The 19,610-nt window shown below is 39.9% G+C and overlaps 1 protein-coding gene across 1 annotated transcript in view; it reads left to right on the top strand.

Annotated features, from left to right (window-relative positions):
- Positions 1–446: 446 nt before the first annotated feature.
- Positions 447–19,610, top strand: part of DSTYK (dual serine/threonine and tyrosine protein kinase) — a 51,379-nt gene continuing 32,215 nt past the window's right edge. Inside the window, exons 1-3 of the mRNA XM_075196101.1 lie at positions 447–769; positions 14,630–15,018; positions 18,581–19,235. Of these exons, the coding sequence (XP_075052202.1) occupies positions 580–769; positions 14,630–15,018; positions 18,581–19,235 (1,234 nt within the window). The 5' untranslated portion in view covers positions 447–579. The remainder of the gene's footprint in view (positions 770–14,629; positions 15,019–18,580; positions 19,236–19,610) is intronic.

The raw sequence follows: 19,610 nt of genomic DNA, 5'->3' as shown, positions 1-19,610 counted from the left end.
GTCCTGACCTAAATACTTATTACGTTATTTTGACCCAACTACTTATAAAACAAGACTGTTCGGTAACTATTTTGGAGGGATGCCTTGAAAAAATTATGGAGACTCTAAGGGTGCCGCGAACTGAAAAAGTTTGGGATCGACTGGTCTAAACCATTTGAGAAGAGGCAGTATCGTTTATTATCATTGATGTAAGGCGCACATCACACAGTCTAATGTTTGTCTTGCTCATATTTCTTTCCTATGTACATCATGCAGTAACTCATATGACTTTATTCCCAGGAAACTGTAACCATTTATAAAACAGTTTGTTACGGAGTGACATTACAGAAGTGCTGAGCACGTAATTTCTTCCCTCATTGGTGTTCACATTGGTGTTCACTAGAAGGCTGTGATTTTGAAGTGTCTGGACTACATTTCCCGGCGGCCCCGCGCTAGCGCCAGCGCATGCGTGTACCGCTGCCGATGTCCGCCTCTCCCCCGGGCGCTGATGATAAAGGTTCCATCCCAGGACGTTTTCCTTGTTGTTGTGCGGCTTCCAGGACTGGGACTTTGCGAGTATAGGGCGCGGGCTGAACGGGAATGGAGGAGGGCCGCCGGAATGGCTCCTCGGGGGGCCCCGGATCCTTCCAGCGGGAGCTAGGCCGTTGTTTCTCCTATTATAATAAACATCTAGCGAGACTGCAGAAGAATCTGCGGAGTACGGAGAGGTTCTTCCGGGACATTAAGCACACGCACAGCGGGGATCCCGACATTAAGGCTGGAGACCTCGGTAAGAACGATAGGGGAGTGGGACAGTAACCTAGAGCTGTTCATTTAGAAGCGGGTGCCCATGTCACGTTTTGGGGGATGATTTCGGCTACGGATGACAGGGTGAACAGTCCTGCAGGCATATTGTAGCTCGCTAGCTCTTGTGGTACTATAAGTCCCAGCATGCAGAGACCAACATGCTACAATGTATCCTTAAGTACACCGTTGTTCTTTAGCTGTTGTGGAACTACAAGTCTCACTAATGTCAGCATCAGGTAACATACCTTGAATGCTGAGCTCCTAAGCTGGTGTTGATTAAGTTGGAAACGATGTAAGAGCTTGTCATTTAGTTTGTCACTGTTTGAACACGGTTGGTGCTTCATTGTGTCCTTTAATGACACGTTAGACTACATATTTAAACATTCTGGTTATTGTTTATTTGTGTACTGACTTGTGGGTTTCATGTTGTCTGTTGCAACTTGTGCGGTTTGTTTTCATGTGTTAGGATGTGCTGAGCATCTTTGAAGTAAGCAACAAGAAGTGCAGTTTTGTGGGTGTAAGCACTTTGTGGGTTCTATTCGCTAACGTTTTTGATGTTAAAACAATTACTCTTTGTAGCTTTAAAATATAGGATAGATTTTTTTTTTTTTTTTTTTTCTTAAAGTGATCAAAGGGGTAACAGTGGCTGAAGTTGAAATTTAGTGGTGGCGGTTTGTACAGTGTAAGTGAATGGAATTGAATAGTTTTACAATCAAAGCAGTAGAAGTGGCAGTATGGTATACCACCGTATAACGGTCCACTTCGATTACTGTTCTAACATCAGCAGGATGTCGGATAACCTTAGCGACTATTTTGAAGGAATGATAAATAATGGAGAAAAGATTGGTAAGGACAGGAAATGTGTTTAAACATGCTTGGCATAAACACGTGCCTATCCTGAGTTTAAGCTGAATGAACAGTCTGAATGGGCCAATCGGTCTTTAAGTGATCATGAAACTGATTTGCTGAGCTTCTGTGGGAAAACCTGTTGCATGTTATTAATCTAGTAATGCCTTGGCATTTTGATTCTTTCATCCCATGATGCAGTGGCACATGATTTGATCTGGGGTCGTGGGTGGTTTGAGGACCTATGGCTGCGACCTAAGAACTGAGCAACGCAGAAGATTTTGTTGCTTCTAAATTAGAATAATTGAAATGGAGTGGAAAATTTGGATTTTGATGGTGTACAATCATATGATGCCTGGACTTTGTAAATCTGGAATTGTGGAAGTAGGTTTGCAATTAACAAGTAATTGCTAATCTTACAGTTTAAGGTAATCTAGTGTTTTTGAAAAAAGTAGTTCTATCTGTAATGTGTATTATAGATAAGAAATATATATAAATTTTAATACTGGTTTCCTCTGTGCCCTGTACCAACGAATTGCTTCCAGCAAAGGTGTGCATATAAATCTCTAGTGGTGTGTGTTAATCCTCCTGGAGGTTGAGCTGCAAACTCTGCGCATATCTTATGTACACAGAAGTGTGTATAATGTGACTGTATTTCTGTGAATTATTTGTTGTGCTACAGAGGCAGCTTCACCTTTGAAAATCCTAAATGGGAAGACTGTTACTACTTGTCAAGTCAGCATTCACAGCCTTTAAAAGAACAGCTTGACTGTAAAGATAAGTCTTGGGTTTTGGTGGCATTGGAATTGTTTAATACAATTATCAATTTTTCATTGCAAAACTTCAAACGTACATTGTGGCATATAGTCCTTTCCACTGGTCTTTGGCTAAATTTCTCAGCCCACTCATTGAGTACACCCATATGTCATTTCATGTTTCGAATATTAATAAAATATGGAAACAATGGTGGCTCAGACTGAATTAATTTGCTGAACATGACTATTGGGCTCAGGACCAAACAAGTAAGCACTCGGGCAGCCATTACCGTTGCCATAATAAAGGTTTCCATACACATTGCTAATTTGATGGGCAATTAGGTGGTTTTAGACAAATTGACTGGCTGAAAACTGTAGTATATGTAGGCACAAAACTGCAGATTGGTAAGATGTCCATTTGGAGGCGCAAAAAGTGTGGTCATAGAATGTGGTCAGTGTGTGTTGTAATTGTTTGAATGCATTGATTGTGAGTTAATGAATCTGGCTGTACTGTTGGAGCACTGGATAATCAGACCTGTACGATTTGGCCACATGAGTATGTGGCCTAATAGGATAGGGTTACTCTGGGAACTGCTTTTACTATACAAGCCTTAAAGCAAAGAGCTCAGGCTTGTTGGACATCTCATTGCATGTTAAGTCTCCATTCTGTTCACTCAACAAAATTTGGAAGGAAAAAAAACGACTTATGGGGAGTGCTGCCTAATGATGCCCCTACAGCAGGGCTATTAAACTTTAGTTACATTAATGACTATTTAGCTGTCAAAGAGTAATCCAAGACTAGAGCTAATTGCATAAGTGCAGAGTCCTAGTTGAAGTTAACACTTCCTCCCATGTATGTTGTCATAGAAACCTTAATTTCTTTTGGTCTATTTTTTTTTATATTGCTTGTGTATTTAGTGTATATTATTTTCTTATTCTATGCTGAGTAATATTGACTTTATGATCACATCACATCCATAGGAGAGAATGGCCTTATCTGTGTGGAGTTTGTATGTTCTCCCTGTGTTTGCGTGGGTTTCCTCCCCGTGCTCTGGTTTCCTCCCACACTCCAAAAACAAACTAGTAGGTTAATTGGCTGCTATCAAAATTGACCCTAGTGTCTGTCTGTCTGTCTGTCTGTCTGTCTGTCTGTCTGTCTGTCTGTCTGTTAGGGAATTTAGACTGTAAGCTCCAATGGGGCAGGGACTGATGTGAATGAGTTCTCTGTACAGCGCTGCGGAATTAGTGGCGCTATATAATTTGATGATGATATCTCTATCTCTATCTATCTCTCTTTAGTAACTGTGTTCTCACCAGCATCTATTCCTTGGGTGCTCCACCCTAGCTGTTTTGTACTTGCCACCCAGCTCTTGGAGCCTGACAGTCCTATTGTGATAGGAGAAACAATGGCTTATTTTAACAGGCAATATGTGGGCACTACAGCCAGCAGTGTGTGTTAGACCACTGACCACCAGTCTGACCAGTCTTAGCAGGTGTGGGCACTTGTCTCGGACATTTTTCAATATTATTACAAAGTATTGCAATTGCCTCCACCCGGCTACTTCTTGATGCCACCTGGCTAGCAAAATTATCTGGCCAGAATACTGGGTAAGTTTGGTCATGTAGTATCCGTGTGCTAGTTTACCTGAGGTTTTGCATTAGTACTGACTTCTGCTAATGGTTAAGTGCTCTAATTGGCTGTTGCCTGAGCCCTATGCACTTTGTGTGGCTTTTTTTATGTACAGAAGTTGTCTGAGTTGAATTGCTCTGTTGCGGTTAAGGTTTTAATGCACTCATTGACTAAGTCATTTTTGTCAACTCCATCTCCTACATGTTTGAATGTAACCAGTTTTGTACAATAAATACAGTAGGTTTTCTGACTCCAGTCAAATGCATTTTAAAGATGGTAACATAAACCAAAAATACACAAATCGTAATTGACTGGGCATCTGAGGGAAATATAACTCTTCATTAACCAGTGCCTATCTGCAAAAAATGCTTTAGCGTAAAATGGCCAAAAACTCTACTTTCTATATTGTTGTACTTCCTATGTGAGGGCTAGTGCTGGTATACTGTATAGTCTCATACTGCCTTCATTGCAAGACTATCAAATTCAAATTACTTACATTTTCCATACTACAGCTTCTAAGTTTCCACTATGATGATTAGTGAGGGCCATAATGGGAGATGATTGCAGCCATGTATAATACGCAACTCCAATAATACACTGGTATGGCTTTTTATACTTGCTGGCAACATCATGGGGCAGTGCCAGCTAGGGAAAGTCTGGTAGCAAAAATAATATGTTGAATCCTTCTTGGTGCTTCAGGTACTTGACAACTCTTTGTGTGAGTGCTTCCCAAGCTGGTCCTGCTCTGTACACCAATCTGTACAGGGCAGGTTAGATATTGAGCAATATGAGCCAAATGCGCTCATGGTAGCATTCAGCATCTTCCTTGATGCCTTTTGTGTGTTATTAAGCCAGAGCAGGAAACAAGTGTTTCTTTCAGCCAGTAATCATCAGGCAAGTTCTGCCTGATGGGAGTGACACACTGCTTACATCTTGGAGTACTGCTGACCAAGTCATGGTTGGCATTACTGAAGTGAGTAGTTGGCAATCTGTGGTTGTCCTACTATTTTCCTGAACTTTCTATCTGCTGATCACCAGTGGCACTTGCCATTGGCTCTATTAAACTAAACAATATTTTTTGTTGTCTTTGGGTGGTCATCATTGCCCTGGCAGCAGCATCTTGTGTACCCAACTCTATGAGAAGCATTGCATGTTACCCAACTCATTCAACTATCTGCCCATGTTTGTGTATGTGCTGCCATTCTGTCCACTGAACTGCACTACATACTGAGACTTATCCTGCCTCCTGCAGGCCATTGTCAATGTTTATTATTCATAGATCAAGGAGTAGAAATGCCTAGCCAGACCATGGGTCCCCAGGTAAGTAAACTTTTGGGACCTGAGTTTACGTGTGAGGCTCCAACTGAAAGTGAACTCTCAGGCTCATGTTAATTTGAACGCATATTTTGTTTTTGATGGCCTTAATCCTTAAGCATTTCTAGACTGTCTCAGTGCTTCACTTTCCATAGATCTTGAACCTTCTCATTTAAAATGAAATCAGTCTGGCTTAGGATATTGTGCTTTATGTTGCTGAAGGTGTGTGGTTTTTGTTTTGTTTAAAAATACCGTATATACTCGTGTATAAGCCGAGTTTTTCAGCATACTTTTGTATGCTGAAAAAGGGCACTCGGCTTATACACGGGTGAACTTACCTGGTGTCCGGTCCCTCGGCTTCAACTTCTGCATATGTGTTCCAACACAGGAAGTTCGGCATTTGGAACGCAAACTTGCGTTCCAAATGCCGAACTTCCTGTTGTTGGAACGCATATGCGTTCCACTGCGGGGTGGATTTACAAGCCGTTCGATCACATCTTCTGGGTCTCCAGGTTTTGCCTTGATTTAAACAGCACCAGTACCTCTTCTACTTCTTAATGATGGTTCTGACAGGGTAAGTTCCTAACTGGAAGCATTTTGCTATATTTGTATAGCTTTTCTCTGCCTTGTAACTCTGAGTTACTGTTGTTTTGAAGTCCTCAGTCAGTTGCTTAGAAGAACTTGCATGCTTGTTGAGAGGAGGCATAATATCCTTATATATTCTGTCTCTCTCTCTCTCTCTCTTTCTCTCTCTCTGATTTTATAATCATTTATGAATGTTCCTTGTCATCTAGCTAAAAATGATTTCATAGATTGAACCTATCATTTTTATTTAGGTTTTTAAATTAGCGCTCTTTTCCACCCTAGGCTTATACTCGAGTCAATAAGTTTTCCCAGTTTTATGTAGTAAAATTAGGTGCCTCGGCTTATATTCGGGTCGACTTATACTCGAGTATATACGGTATATGCAAATAGTGTTTAAAGCTTGTATAACTATGAAAACCTTGTTTTAACATTCATACTTTGCAAGTATAAGCAGTATACTCATTTATATTATGAAATAGTCAGATACATTTTTTTTTTTTTTTTAAATTATACTCCTGTAAGGTCAGGTTTGATGGTAAGATTAAAAGGGTTACAGCTTGAAAATGGGATTTTTATATTCAGTTAACTGTACAAAGCTGTTTTACCACCTAGTAAATGCTTTTACTAATTTACCCCCCCCCCCCCCTCTTCATTTGAAGCCCCAGTACTTCTCAGTTCTTGGCTGGGGCTCTAAGAACAATCGAGGAGGGGGCTGTGAGCTGGAGGGCTTATCCCAAGCCTCAATCAAGATATTATTGCTATGGATTGTAACACCCCTACCCCCACCTCTTGCTGCAGTTTAAAGTTGGTTATCTTAATTGAATTGCTGGTTCTGTATTACAAACAGGGAAATCTGGTACTTGGTGCAGCCTCTGGGGTTCCTATAAGGGCGCATTTAGTGAAGTAATTTACCTGGGTGGTTGTACATGTTTAAAGACTTTTTTCCATGAACTGTTTTGGCAGCCAACTATCTGTTTTTCATTGCAGAAAAATTCTTGGTTCATGTATGTCCTGGAAATATTTATTATAACGTTGCATAACGCAAAACCTGTCTTGGTGCTAAATGTCTTTTGTGGGGAGACAATGGCTTTTTAGTGTGCGTAGATAAGTTTTTGTGTGTTTTTTTTTTTTTTTTTTTTTTTTTTTTTTTTTTTGATTGTATCTAGCTCAAAAACTTTTGAATCCATGCTAAAATGTATTAGTGTCTTGCATTATTTCCAATTGTATATAATAAAATCAATCTTGTATGAGAATATTCCTTATTGTGTACTCTTTCACATACTTTATTCCTAATTTAAAATCAACGTGTTTTTAAATGGATACAGCTATGCAGCAAGTAAGGGTTTACTGAAATCCACCATCTGGTGCGAAGGATGTTGCAATGTTGAGGGAAGTGTGCTATGTTGTGATTTCTGCCACAACCAATAACTGCTTGAGATGATACATGGGTCATGGAAACATTGCTGCTGCACTCACGCCAATAACAAATTATGTTTTATATTGTATTAAACTTTTTTGGTTACCTAGATGTCTGTTACATGGAAGTTTGTCCAAACCTTTATTGACCTTGACAATGATAGCGGTTTTGGGGGAAAAAAAATCCTGTTCTGAACAGGAGGGAGGATATCCTGCTTGGAATGTTGGAGCCACTGCAGTGCCTGCAGAATTGGGAGTTCCTTTTTTTATTTTTTGCATTTTGCCAAACAATTTAAATGGTGGTGACTAACAAAAAATGAATGTTTAAACACCTCCCTTTTTTTTTTTTTTTTTTTGGGAGCATCATTTACTGTATCCCTGAAGCCTACAACAATGCAGCTATGCTCTACTTGTATACTAGTGCAAGCAGTAGTGTGTACTTTTCTCTACAGGCAAATGGGCAGCAATTGATGGAGGAGGGACACTGACAACAATCCTGCTTGTTTGTGCAAAGTAAGCAGCAGAAGTGCTGGACTGTCTGATTCTTTTAGGGATCCAGTCAAGTCTTCAGTACATTAAACCCCATATGTCAAAACTGTCCTATGATCATAAAGAAAGGATAGACCCTCTGATATAGTCCTACAGTGATGAAATGTGTGGGGTTGTGGTCTAGAATTCGGAGAGCACCCTTGAATGATCCACAGTTTGACTATTGGCTGAAACAAAATTATATCTATGCTACTTCCCAGTGGAGGTAACTTCATTATTGCCTACATGCCTTATTACTGTTTTATCTGAAGAAAGTATAACTAATATGGCACTGTGAAGGGCCCCGTTTTTATTTTGTTTTTAGATATCCTATCCTGACATGCCTAAATTTGCAATTTATTTCTAATGGCTTTAGAGAGAGGTGGTCATCTTGTAAAAAGGATAAGCGTTTTGTTTAGCATTAGTCAGATATGTAAGTGTACTTCAGATATTTGAGCATTTAAACATAATCACTTGAGTCTCTTGCTGTTGGATTGTTTCTGCCACATGTGTATGATAACCATGGCCTAAGATTTCAGCGAGCTGGCTGCATTCCTCACCCCACTGTGTGAAACTTCTGAGCTTTGCTTAGAATCTTGTAAGTTGGTGAAAGAGTAGGCTATTTACAATAATATACACTTGCAGAGTTGAAATAATGGCTTTAAATTTGTTTCACACTCTTAATAATATAACCTGAATGGGTCAATAAAAGTAGCAAATATCAATACCCACATGCCTAGGGAAGTCCTAATAAGTGTGTGTAGATATAAATGACGTATTTTAGCACAAAAATATGTGAAGTTCAATACACACACACACCTATATTTGTGTATATAATTAAAAATAAAAGTGTATGTATAGAATGTGTTTTTGACATTGTGCTTGGCTGTGACATGCACTACACATGCCCTCAGGAGGGGACTCTCACTATTTAGGTATGAGGAATGGGTAATTCATTTATAAATGTACTTTGTATATACTAGAATTTTATGCTGTAATACCTGAGTCCTGTAAGTAGCACTGTACAAAGGATTTGTAGTCCTTCACATCAGTCTCTGCTCCCTTTGGAGTCTACTACCATCATTAGGGCATATTCAATTAAGAAGGCAATTTGCTGTTGCATGCAACTGCACACTTGTTACCGCAACATCACTGATTTCCTTTCGCGCCGCATAGGGTTGTGTTACCGTATTGGCACTTTATACGCGCAGCCGCACTTAACCACAATCTCCTTTCTTAGTTGAATATGCCCCTAAATTTCTTACACACACACCCTGCGGAAAACTACGCAAACACAGAGACAACATACAATCCTGTTGCCTATACACAGTGGAAGTAGCACAACTAATCTTGTACTTCCATTTGGCTTGTGGTAGTCTTCATTATTGGCCTCGCATCTTAACCCCGATTTGTCTGTAACACAGGACACTAAGATACCAGCACTTTCCATCAGCAACAAACGGTGATGCCTTTGGCATTCACACTAAAGAAAAATTGCTTAAATAATATTACTTTCCTGTTTCACAGGAATTGTTTGGCTCTAAAGCCACCCCATCTTAGACTAGCAACATTGTTTTAAAATAACTGTACATAAACAGAAAATTATCTGTATCTCAAGGTGCGCGTGAGCAGTTATATTAGGCACTGTCTGTGTACAGGAATGCCTCTTTATAATGCAGAGTACTGGGCGTTTGATGCCTATGGGGCAGTGAGCATTGATCACATGGGATGACGGAATGACTTGTCTCATCTGTTTTGGCAAGAGGTAAACAAAGAGTATTTTATTTGCATTTCCAGTGTTTGTTGTAAAATATTGCCCTAGATTTGTGTGTGGAACAAATATTTCAGCTTTGGGTTATGAGTTGATGTTTCAAAGGAAGGCTGTAAAACTTAACTCCATAATGATCAGTTGTTTGTTCTCATGCACAAAAATGAAACACTGCTTCATGTGATTAAATGAAATAAGCCCATGTAATGGGAGGTAATTAAGTCTATGCGGGTCTGTGGTGATGTTACTAAATGCTGAAATAAGTAAATACATTTTCGAAGGCAAATGGGTCCTGTAAAGGAAACTATTGTAACATAACTCCTATAAATTATTTTTCCTGACGGTCATGGCATCAACAGTTCAGAGATTGGTGCAGAACACAATGTATGTATTTCTAGGTCAGGGCAGTAGTTGAAGTGGGTGTATGCTATACTTCCTCACATTTTCATTGTAAAATTATCAAAATTTATTCACGTGCATTTTTCATACCGCCACTTCAGTTTTCACTTCTTTGACTACTGGATGATGGTGTATATTCCCATGTCCCTTTCAACAGTCAATTAATGAACTGCGGTTGGAACCAAAGGCTATTCAATTGTTAGCGTTAACGGAAAAAAACGAGCGCTCAAAAAATATTACCGTTTATACGGTAAAATTGCGTGAGAAAAGCGTGAAACCGGTAGTTTACTCGCGGAATTTCAGGTCGCCGCTCAGGGAGCGGCGAGCTGAAATTCCGCGTGTAATTACCGTATTAACGCTAAGATTTTTTGAGCGCTCATTTTTTTTCCGTTAACGCTAACAATTGAATACGCCCCTGAGTGTGCAAATTTGGTCTCCTCAGACAAAAGGTCTGATTTTCCGCGGGTCCTATGTCCAATAACTGTGTTCCTTTGCCTAAGCAAGTCTTCTTTCTCTCTTATAGTAGTGGTGTCTCTGCAGCAATTCTACCACGAAGGCCTGATTCATGCAATCTCCTCATTTTGTGAGGTGTGCTGCTGCATTTTATATATAGGTAGATAGCCATCCCAGAGGTGGCCACTCACAGGTCTTGTTCATGCTTGGGCTATGCAGCAAACTGTGTTGCAACTTTTGGATGCCTTGAGAAAGGAGTTACTTGCAATACTATAACATTGTAAAAATTGTTTGCTGCTCAGTTGTAACATTCAGAAGACCCATAAGTGCCCTACCTCTGGACTAACTTTGTCATGCTATGATGTTTAGCATGTTGTGGTACAACAAGAAATGACATTTTGTATGACATGCCCTTCTATGATATAAGAATTTTACTGGAATGACTTCAAACTGTCTGTGTTTACCATGTGAGTAATGTATGCAAATAGCAAGTGTTGGCATGCACCCTTATTTCAAACGCCTGTTTCAGAGGTTTGTATGAAGTGAAGTGAAACACATACACTTGATTTGAATAAATCTAGGGTCATATGAAGCAGGCTATCTTTGAAGTAATGATTCTGAAAGCTTGGCTTAGTATTTTTGTTACAGGAGGCTGATGATTAGTTTTCTAAAAACCTGCTCCATTGTTATATGCAGTCTTGTATTTTAATACTTTTCTTAATTGTTCCAATTCATGTATAGAAACACATTTATTAGACAAATTCCTGCTGGTTTGCTTGTGACTGGCTTTTTCATATTGCCCCATGATGACATTAAACAGGAAATTGCACTCTCCCACCTGCAACATACAGAAAGCAGGAGTTAAAATAATCATTTCCCCCTAGCTGGTGTCCCTAATTTGGTAGGATAACGTAGAAGAGAATCTGGTTACATTTTCTGTGGGTGAGCTCTGGTTGGGTCTCCTTGTTAGCTGCCTGTAGCCTCTTGGTTCAGGAGATCAGACTATATGCCTTCAACATCTGGTTGAGGTCCCTTGCTACTAGGAAGTGAGCACTGGGAGGTGATGACCTGAATTATTGCTGTGTTTTATTTTATTTTTTTCTTTCTTTGGTGTCATTGAGGCACATCTATCAACCACCACATAAAATTAAAAAGTTTTCAAACCTGATGAGCAATAGTTCAATCCTTATCAATGCGATATTTATGAAAAAAGCAACACAGAAACAGCAGTTTCGAAAAACTGCTGTTCCTGTGAAGTGTAAAACTTACCACCGCCTCTTCATTTCTGAAGAAGTTTGCAATCCATGAGGGTCCTCTTCTCACTCCAGTGAGCATGCGCCAACTGAAAACCTCAATCATGCGCACAAACATCCCTGCAACTGTGCAGTTGCAGAGAGCGCGATGTGTGACAGGGAGGGATCATGTGATCCCTCTACACATGCGCTGTGAAGCTCTGCTCTTCAGAGCAGAGCTGAACACTTTTCAAAAACTATCAAGAACGGTAATGTACACCAGCCTGAGCTGGCATACTTTTACACCTATGGTAATGTATTTTCAAATGTTTAATTGCGGTACATAGCAATCCCCATAAACTGCTATGTATTTCTAAAGAAAAATGTAAAGCAGCAGATATCTGCTGCGACGCAGTGTGGATAGATTAGAAAAATACTTAAATATGCATCCATTCTGTTTTTGGGGAATTTACAAGTAAATTGGCTATAATAAATAGGCCACACAGTGAGTACAGAAGGTCATTCAATATACACTATATCGACAAAATTTAATTATTGAATTGAGGTGTTTCAATCAGAACTATTGCCAGAGATATATAAAATCAAGCACCTAGTCATGCAGTCTCCTTTTGCAAACATTTGTGATACAAAATGGGTCGTTTTGAAGAGCTCCCTGACTTTAAGCGTGGTACTGTGATTAGATGCCACCTTTGCAATAAGACTGTTCATGAAATTTCATCCTTGCTGGATATTCCACGGTCAGCTGTAAGTGAGAATATTAGAAAGTGGAAGTATTTAGGAGCAACAGCAACTCAGCAGTCGTTGACACTGCTCTGTGATTTTACGTGGTCTTCTGCTTTATGGCTAAGGCGCATGATGCGTAAAGACTCCAACACACTGCTGATTCGATAGCTGAAGAGTTCTGAACTTCCACTGGCATTAATGTAAGCACAAAAACTGAGTGGAGGGTGCTTAATGGAATGGCTTTCCATGGCTGAGCAGCTTCATGCAAGCCTCACCACCAAGACTACCATGCCAAGCGTCTGATGGAGTGGTGTAAAGCACACACACTGGACTGTGGAGCAATGGAAACGTGTTCTGTAGAGTGACGCGTCACACTTCTCTGTTTGGCAGTGAGATGGGCTAGTCTGGGTTTGGCAGATGCCGGGAGAACATTACCTGCCTGACTGCATTATGCCAACTGTGAAGTTTGGTGGAGGAGGGATAATGGTATGGGGCTGCTTTTCAATGAGGGCAATGTCCAGTGAAGGGCAATCTTAATGCTTTAGCATCAAAGTCACTTTGGACAATGCTATGCTTCCAATTTTGTGGCGACTGTTTGGGGAAGGGCCTTCTCTAGTCAAATATGACTATACCCCAGCGCACAAAGAAAGGACTACAAAGACATGGTTTGAGTTCGGTGTGGAAGAACTTGACTGGCCTGCACAGAGCCATGACCTCAACACCATCGAACACCATTGAGATTAACTGGAAAGGAGATTGCGAGCCAGACCTTCTCTTCCAACATCAGAGCCTGACCTCCTAAATGCTCTTCAGAATGTATGGGGGACCAACTCCATGTTAAAGTATATGTATTTGAATACAATGTCATTACAGTCCCTGCTGGTGCAATGGTCAAGTGTTCGAATACTTTTGTCCATAGTGTTTGTGGGCCCTCTATTCTTGGGCCGTGAAGGGTGGTTTCATAATTTGCAGCTAGAGCTTGTGATCTTAGAGGTCTGACTAGCAGTAATTGGGTAGGGTTTTTTTCTGATTGTTTTTTGTAAAACAAATTATGTTCGTATGTATATTATAGCCTTGTCTGTTTTGTCTCAATGCTTCATACTTTAGTCAGCAGTGCATGGTTTCTGTATATAGCACCTATGTGTTTTTGCTGTTGGCTGGATTTTAACACTTAATCACGAAAAAAAGTCCTAAGAATGACTCATCTTGCAGGACCATATTGCCTGCTCTAATTTCCTAGAAATGTGTGTGTGTGTGTGTGTATAGTGCTATGGGGCCCCTTCTGGCCACCCTTTCATCAAAACTTTCCCCTAGATAGCAAAACCATGCAGCTACCAGCATGAAACCACAATTCCCACACAATCTGTACTTCTGGAAGAGTTTTGAAGTTGTGACGATTATGTAGTATATCTAATGACTGTCATACATGAATTCAAAATAAAATAACAATGTGAATATTTTATGTAACCTTGTAATGTAATCTCAACATGTGCTTTGCTAAATGATATGACTTTGAACCTATGCAAGTGTCATTAATCTGTGAAATTATCCAGAGATAGATAAGCAGCTCTGAAGAGTGGTGTGTTTTTTTGTTTTGTTTTTGTTTTTTTGGTATGTAAGTAGTGACTCTGATTTTATTTTCCGAAACTTATTTGTGCAACATATTGTATGTCTTAATGTTTGTAACTAAGCCTTGGAAACATTTTTTTTTTTCAGATAAAATTAATGTAATGTGTTCTTTGTGAACTTGGGAAGCCCAGGGAGGCTCATGCTACATGTTTATGTGATTTGAGTGTTAAACATTAATAAGTGGTTCTGGTGAATGTAAGGACACCATAATAAATCTTTTGTGGTGGCAGGAAAGGTGTATTCACTGCTAAGCTGACGGCAGACACGGCCAGCTGTTCACATTGCTATATCTGGTACAGGCTTGGGCGTTCATGACAGAAGTCTTTAAATATTGTATGTAATAAATGCAAAATAACTTGCATATAGCTGTGTGCTTTTGGCGGGAGTCCAGAGACTTAAACTTTTTCATTACTGTTTAAGCTCTAACCTTTTGTTTATAAAAAAAAAAAAAGTGTATTTAGCCCACCCTAAATGTTGCTATAACCTGGTTTTATGTTTCTTACTTCTTGGTCTATGCTAACATTTCTTCTTTTCTCTCTTGCAGGCCAGCTGCATTGCATCACTTTTCCAAGACAAGAGGAAGACTACTTGAAGCTCACTGTACGCTGCCGTCCATGTCTATTTGTCCTGGGGCAAAACTGCAGCTCTCGAGGCAGAGTGGTTAATGCTCTTTTAGGTGATAAGCTTCTGCCAATTGGTGAGGGCTGTGACCCAGAGACTTGTAAGAGGAGGCGCATTCGGTTAAGATATGGCAAGCAGACAATGGTGAGCTTGGCACTGCCAGAGCAATATGAACTGGTTCATCAACTGGCTGCCCATCGGGGAAAATGGGATACCATTCCAGAGGAGGATATGGAGGTACCGGAGGACGAGGAAGACCCTGCACATAGGCTGGCAGAGCTTGAGGTGACTCTGCCACATCAGTTGCTCCAGGTACTAATGAGATTATGTGCATGCAGGCAATGATTTCCAACACTACTTAGCTTAATGTTTGACAGCTGAACTGATCAAATCAAATAATTTTTATTGATGTAATGAATACTCTATAAACATGTTTCCTTTTGCCAAAGGGTTTGTCCATTAATCATAGTAGTCTGAGAGATCACTTGAGGCAGTCGTGCAGGAACAGACCACCCGAGGAATCCAAACCTATTCTACATGTAGAGTTGTATCAGGGAGAGTCCATAAACTCTCCCTGACTGGTACAGTCAAGTCCATAAATATTGGGACATTGACACAATTCTCATATTTTGGGCTTTATACACCACCACAATGGATTTGAAATTAAATAAACAAGATGTGCTTTAACTGCAGACTTTCAGCTTTAATTTGAGGGAATTTACATCCAAATCAGGTGAACAGAGTAGGAATTACAACGGTTTCTATATGTGCCTCCCACTTTTTAAGGGACCACAAGTAATGGGACAAACTAAACAATCCTACATCAAACTTTCACTTTTTAATACTTTGTTGCAAATCCTTTGCAGGCAATTACAGCATACATTGTGCCCCCCCCTTGCATCTCAGTTTACATTGTGCCCCTCTGCATCCCGGGGCAAAAAAAACTTGGCAATCTGGAGGTGCCCCAGACCCAGCATCCTCCTCTCTCCTGCCGCTTGTCACTGAATGTCGGGTGTGATGACGTCACGCCCAACATTCAGTGGAGGAGGGAGGAGAATGCTGGGTCCCGGGCACCGCCGGATTGGTAAGCTTACTTTTGCGGCTTTTTTTTTTCCCTTTTTCCCCCGGCTGCGGTGTGTATATTCAGCCGCAATGAACACAGCGTTAAAGCTAATACCGTTAATTTGGTAATTTAAAGCGTGCTTTCTGTGAGCCGCAAGTAAAAATCTGGCGTTGAAATTACTGTATGAACGGTAATTACACGCTCTATTACCGTAACGTCGTTAATAGTGCGCAGGCCGCATTACTTTTTATAGCAACTCGGACAATTTAATCTGCCCCTATGTACTTGCCTGCAGTTGGTAAAGACCACTCACAGATGTTCCTACTATAGCTGTTTTTTTTTTTTTTTTTTTTTTTTTTTTATGAATGAGTATTTCTGTCCAAACCATCTTGCACCTGCCCCCAGTCAGTGCTAGTAATTTCTATCTCCTGTCTGTGATCTCACTGGTGACGGCCTGTGAAAAGACTCCTCCCTATATTCTTTTGATCCCGTGGGACTGAATTGATTCCCATAAGATTGTGGACGTAAATTGTTGCTGCATTTTGCTCTGATGCCTGTGAAAATAAACATTTGTCGACTGAGAACAAGCCTGGATAAATCCAGCTTTAATTTTAGAACTTGGGAAAAATATGCCTTGTGTTGTGAGGCTGACCTGGTGCTAATGCTATATAATGTGCTTTCTGTTCTTTGCCTGAGAACCAGATTTTTAATAATGCAAAAATTACTTTAATCACATTTGGTCTGATACTTTATATACACTGTTTTAGGCCTTGTCAGCCACAGGACAGCAGGCTAAAATTTCACTTTCCTGGTGAACTCTTGTTTTAGTTACAAAAATGTTTTTGATTAGAACAATTTACTGGCCCCAATTTGAATTACTGCTGGTGTTAAGGGATTGTCCATCTTTTGAATAACCCCTCCTGCCTAAGTTTTTGCCTTTTTTCTTCTGATCCATATATTTTGCCGACCAAGCCCACCTGCCAAAATGGGACTAATGCAGATGCATTTTATGCTGCAGAAGTATTGTTCATGGCTCTTGTGGAATTAGCATTGTGGTTTCTTATGCAGTTCAGCAGCCAAGAGTGTAAATGCTCTGCTCTGCTGTGCATTTTCTTTGTGCTGCTGGACTGGCAGCTGAATGCTAATCATAGTTGGGACCAGAGTGAGGGCTGCTTAGATGGCATCAGTTATCTAGAAGTGGACAACCCCTTCATATTATGGCACTCTGTACTGGACCTGTGTTTGAAATATATAATGTTACCATAAAATGACAAGCTGGTAATGCCGTGTTTTTTTTTTTATATTTTATTTTTCTAGTTTTTTTTATTACCCAACCACTTTCCATCTGTTTATGAATTTTTTATGTTCAGTGCTGCATTTAATAAAGTTCCCTTTTGCTCTTGTCTGTTTTTGTAATCGTTCCTGGCTTCCTCCTTTGTATAAACGGTCCTGAGTCTGACTCATCTGTCCCAGCTCTTGCTCTCATGCTAACCCCACCCTTCCCCCTGCACAGAAAGCTGTTGCTTCCTTTTGGGAAGCTAAGTGGCGCAATCATTTGTTACATATTGTCTTTGCAATTAATTCAAGTCTGGTTTATTACAATATCATTCCAGGTGGGTGTCTTTGGGGTTTTTCTTTGTTTTTTTTTGTTTTGTTTTTTTGTGTGCTCATCTGCCTTATTTATGGGATTCTTATATCAATGACTGTAAATGCTACGTTCTTGATTTTGCAAATAGTACAAAATCAGCAGTATTGTCTGTGGGACTCCTTTTTGAGGACTTGCAGCCTATCAATTTAAAACGTGTACAGATCCTAACACACCCCACACACATGCCGAGAAGGGCTAACTAGTGCATTCATTTTTATTTTTCTCTCCTTTATTCCCCCCCCATTCTTTAGTCTGAGCTTTACTGTCTGTTGAATGAGGAAGGTGGCACTTCCCCTTTCTTCTTGCATCATTCTATTTTTACATCTTTATTCCCTTTAAAATTTCCAGGGTAGGGTTTTTGTTCAGATAAATGCAATTAATGTAAGATTCAGAAGTCTATGATTTATGAAAACGTATTCTACGTAAATACACTTTAGTATCCATATGTATGGTTTTCATGCACAGTGACTTGATGCCATGGTTCCCCATGTGCAGTGTCAATTAAACACTAATCAATGCTGACATCCACTGCTTGCATCTGTGGTCAGAAGTCTTTAACATGTCTAGGTTATTGTTGCTGAGCAGTAGAGGACGGCATGTGACCATTTACGAGTTTGATTAGTCTAAATTGGGAAAATTTGACTGAAATTCCCGTTAATGAGGGGATTTCAGTGAAGGACACTTGATCGACCCTCTTGCATTCCATTGCAGGCAATTCAAGAAGCAGCATCAAAATAATGCAACTGCAGCTCCCAAAAGCAGGTGGAAAGTGTATTGGGGTCACTGCAATTGATAGGTTGTAGCCATTTACATTCATTTTCCTAGTGTCCTAAACATTCCTTCATTTCCTGCCCCATAAATGGCAATCTGATTCCCTGAATCAACCAACCAAATAATGAATTCTAGCGGTTATAGCTGGAAATGTCACTTGTGTGTAGTTTTGTGGTTTTGGTTTTTTTATTTTTTTTTATTTTGAAGCCTTCAAATCCATGTAATGAGTTGTCCATCGCCAATTAGATTTCTTATCAAAATATAAATCTGCTCTCAAACTGAAGAGGGTAAATTCTGATTTAATCTGCACCAACTGGTATACATTATTGCACATATGATTTTAAAATCTTAGGCAAGAAGTTTACCAATGTTTTTCCTTCTGTCCTCCATAGGAGGTTGACATTGTGGTTTCTCCGTGTCGTGGCTCTCATCCTGCAACTTCTACACTGGAGGATTATGTTGACCATGTGCAGTCAGTAATTGTCTATGCAATTAGTGGGGACCTTCTAACCTCTCAAGATGTGAAAGAACTAATTGATATTAAGACAAAGTATACACTCCCTTTGTTCTTCATTAAAACAACTCCTAAAGACAAATTGATAAGTTGTTCCGATGAAGGACTATCAGCACTACATGAACAGTTGAAAGAACTTGGGTTTCTAAAAAGAGGTTTATGTAACTGTGGAGCTGCAGGGTCAGGCAGCCCAGCCCCCAATGTGCTTGTTGAGCAGTTTGAGAAGCTGCGCCAACTCGGCAGCTTCTCTAAGCAAGTGCTGCAGATGCACCTAGTTGACGCAGCAATGGTCCTTAACATGGTGCACAGTCGGTGTTTAGACATATTCATTAATCAGGCCTTTGACATGAGGAGAGATCTCCAAATTACTCCGAAGAGGCTGGAGTACACACGCCAGAAGGAGAGCGAGCTCTATGAGTCTCTCATGCGAATCTCTGATCGTAAGCAAGAAGAATTAAAGGACATGATTGTGGAAACTCTAAACAGCATGAGAGAGCAACTCCTTGAAGATGCAGCCAACATGGAGTTCAAAGGTGGCTATTTAGTGTCTTCTTATATATTGGATTTTGTAAGCGCTTATATTGATGTGTATGACGGCTGAAGGGCTAGATTGTAGCCACAATAAAGAGTTATAGGCTATAAGTTATGTGGTGTGTGTAGTATCACATTAGTGGTTGGTTTAAAAATGACAAAACCTCATAAATAGTGTCCAAGGCTATCAATTTCAACCACTATAAATTGTCTATTAAACTGAATTGTTTTCTTTCTGCTTCTGAAGGACTAATTTTGCATCTGATAAAATCACCTTGCTTAACTAAGTCATATTAATAAATATTCTAATGTTGACTTAATAGATAAAATGTTATATACCAGGCAGACATAGATTTTCATTAGTAGTAAAACCTGAT

This window comes from Mixophyes fleayi, chromosome 2 (genome assembly GCF_038048845.1).
Source record: "Mixophyes fleayi isolate aMixFle1 chromosome 2, aMixFle1.hap1, whole genome shotgun sequence".
NCBI lineage: Eukaryota > Metazoa > Chordata > Amphibia > Anura > Limnodynastidae > Mixophyes > Mixophyes fleayi.
Note: the sequence above shows the minus strand (reverse complement) of the source record. Positions and strands in the feature narration are given on the sequence as shown.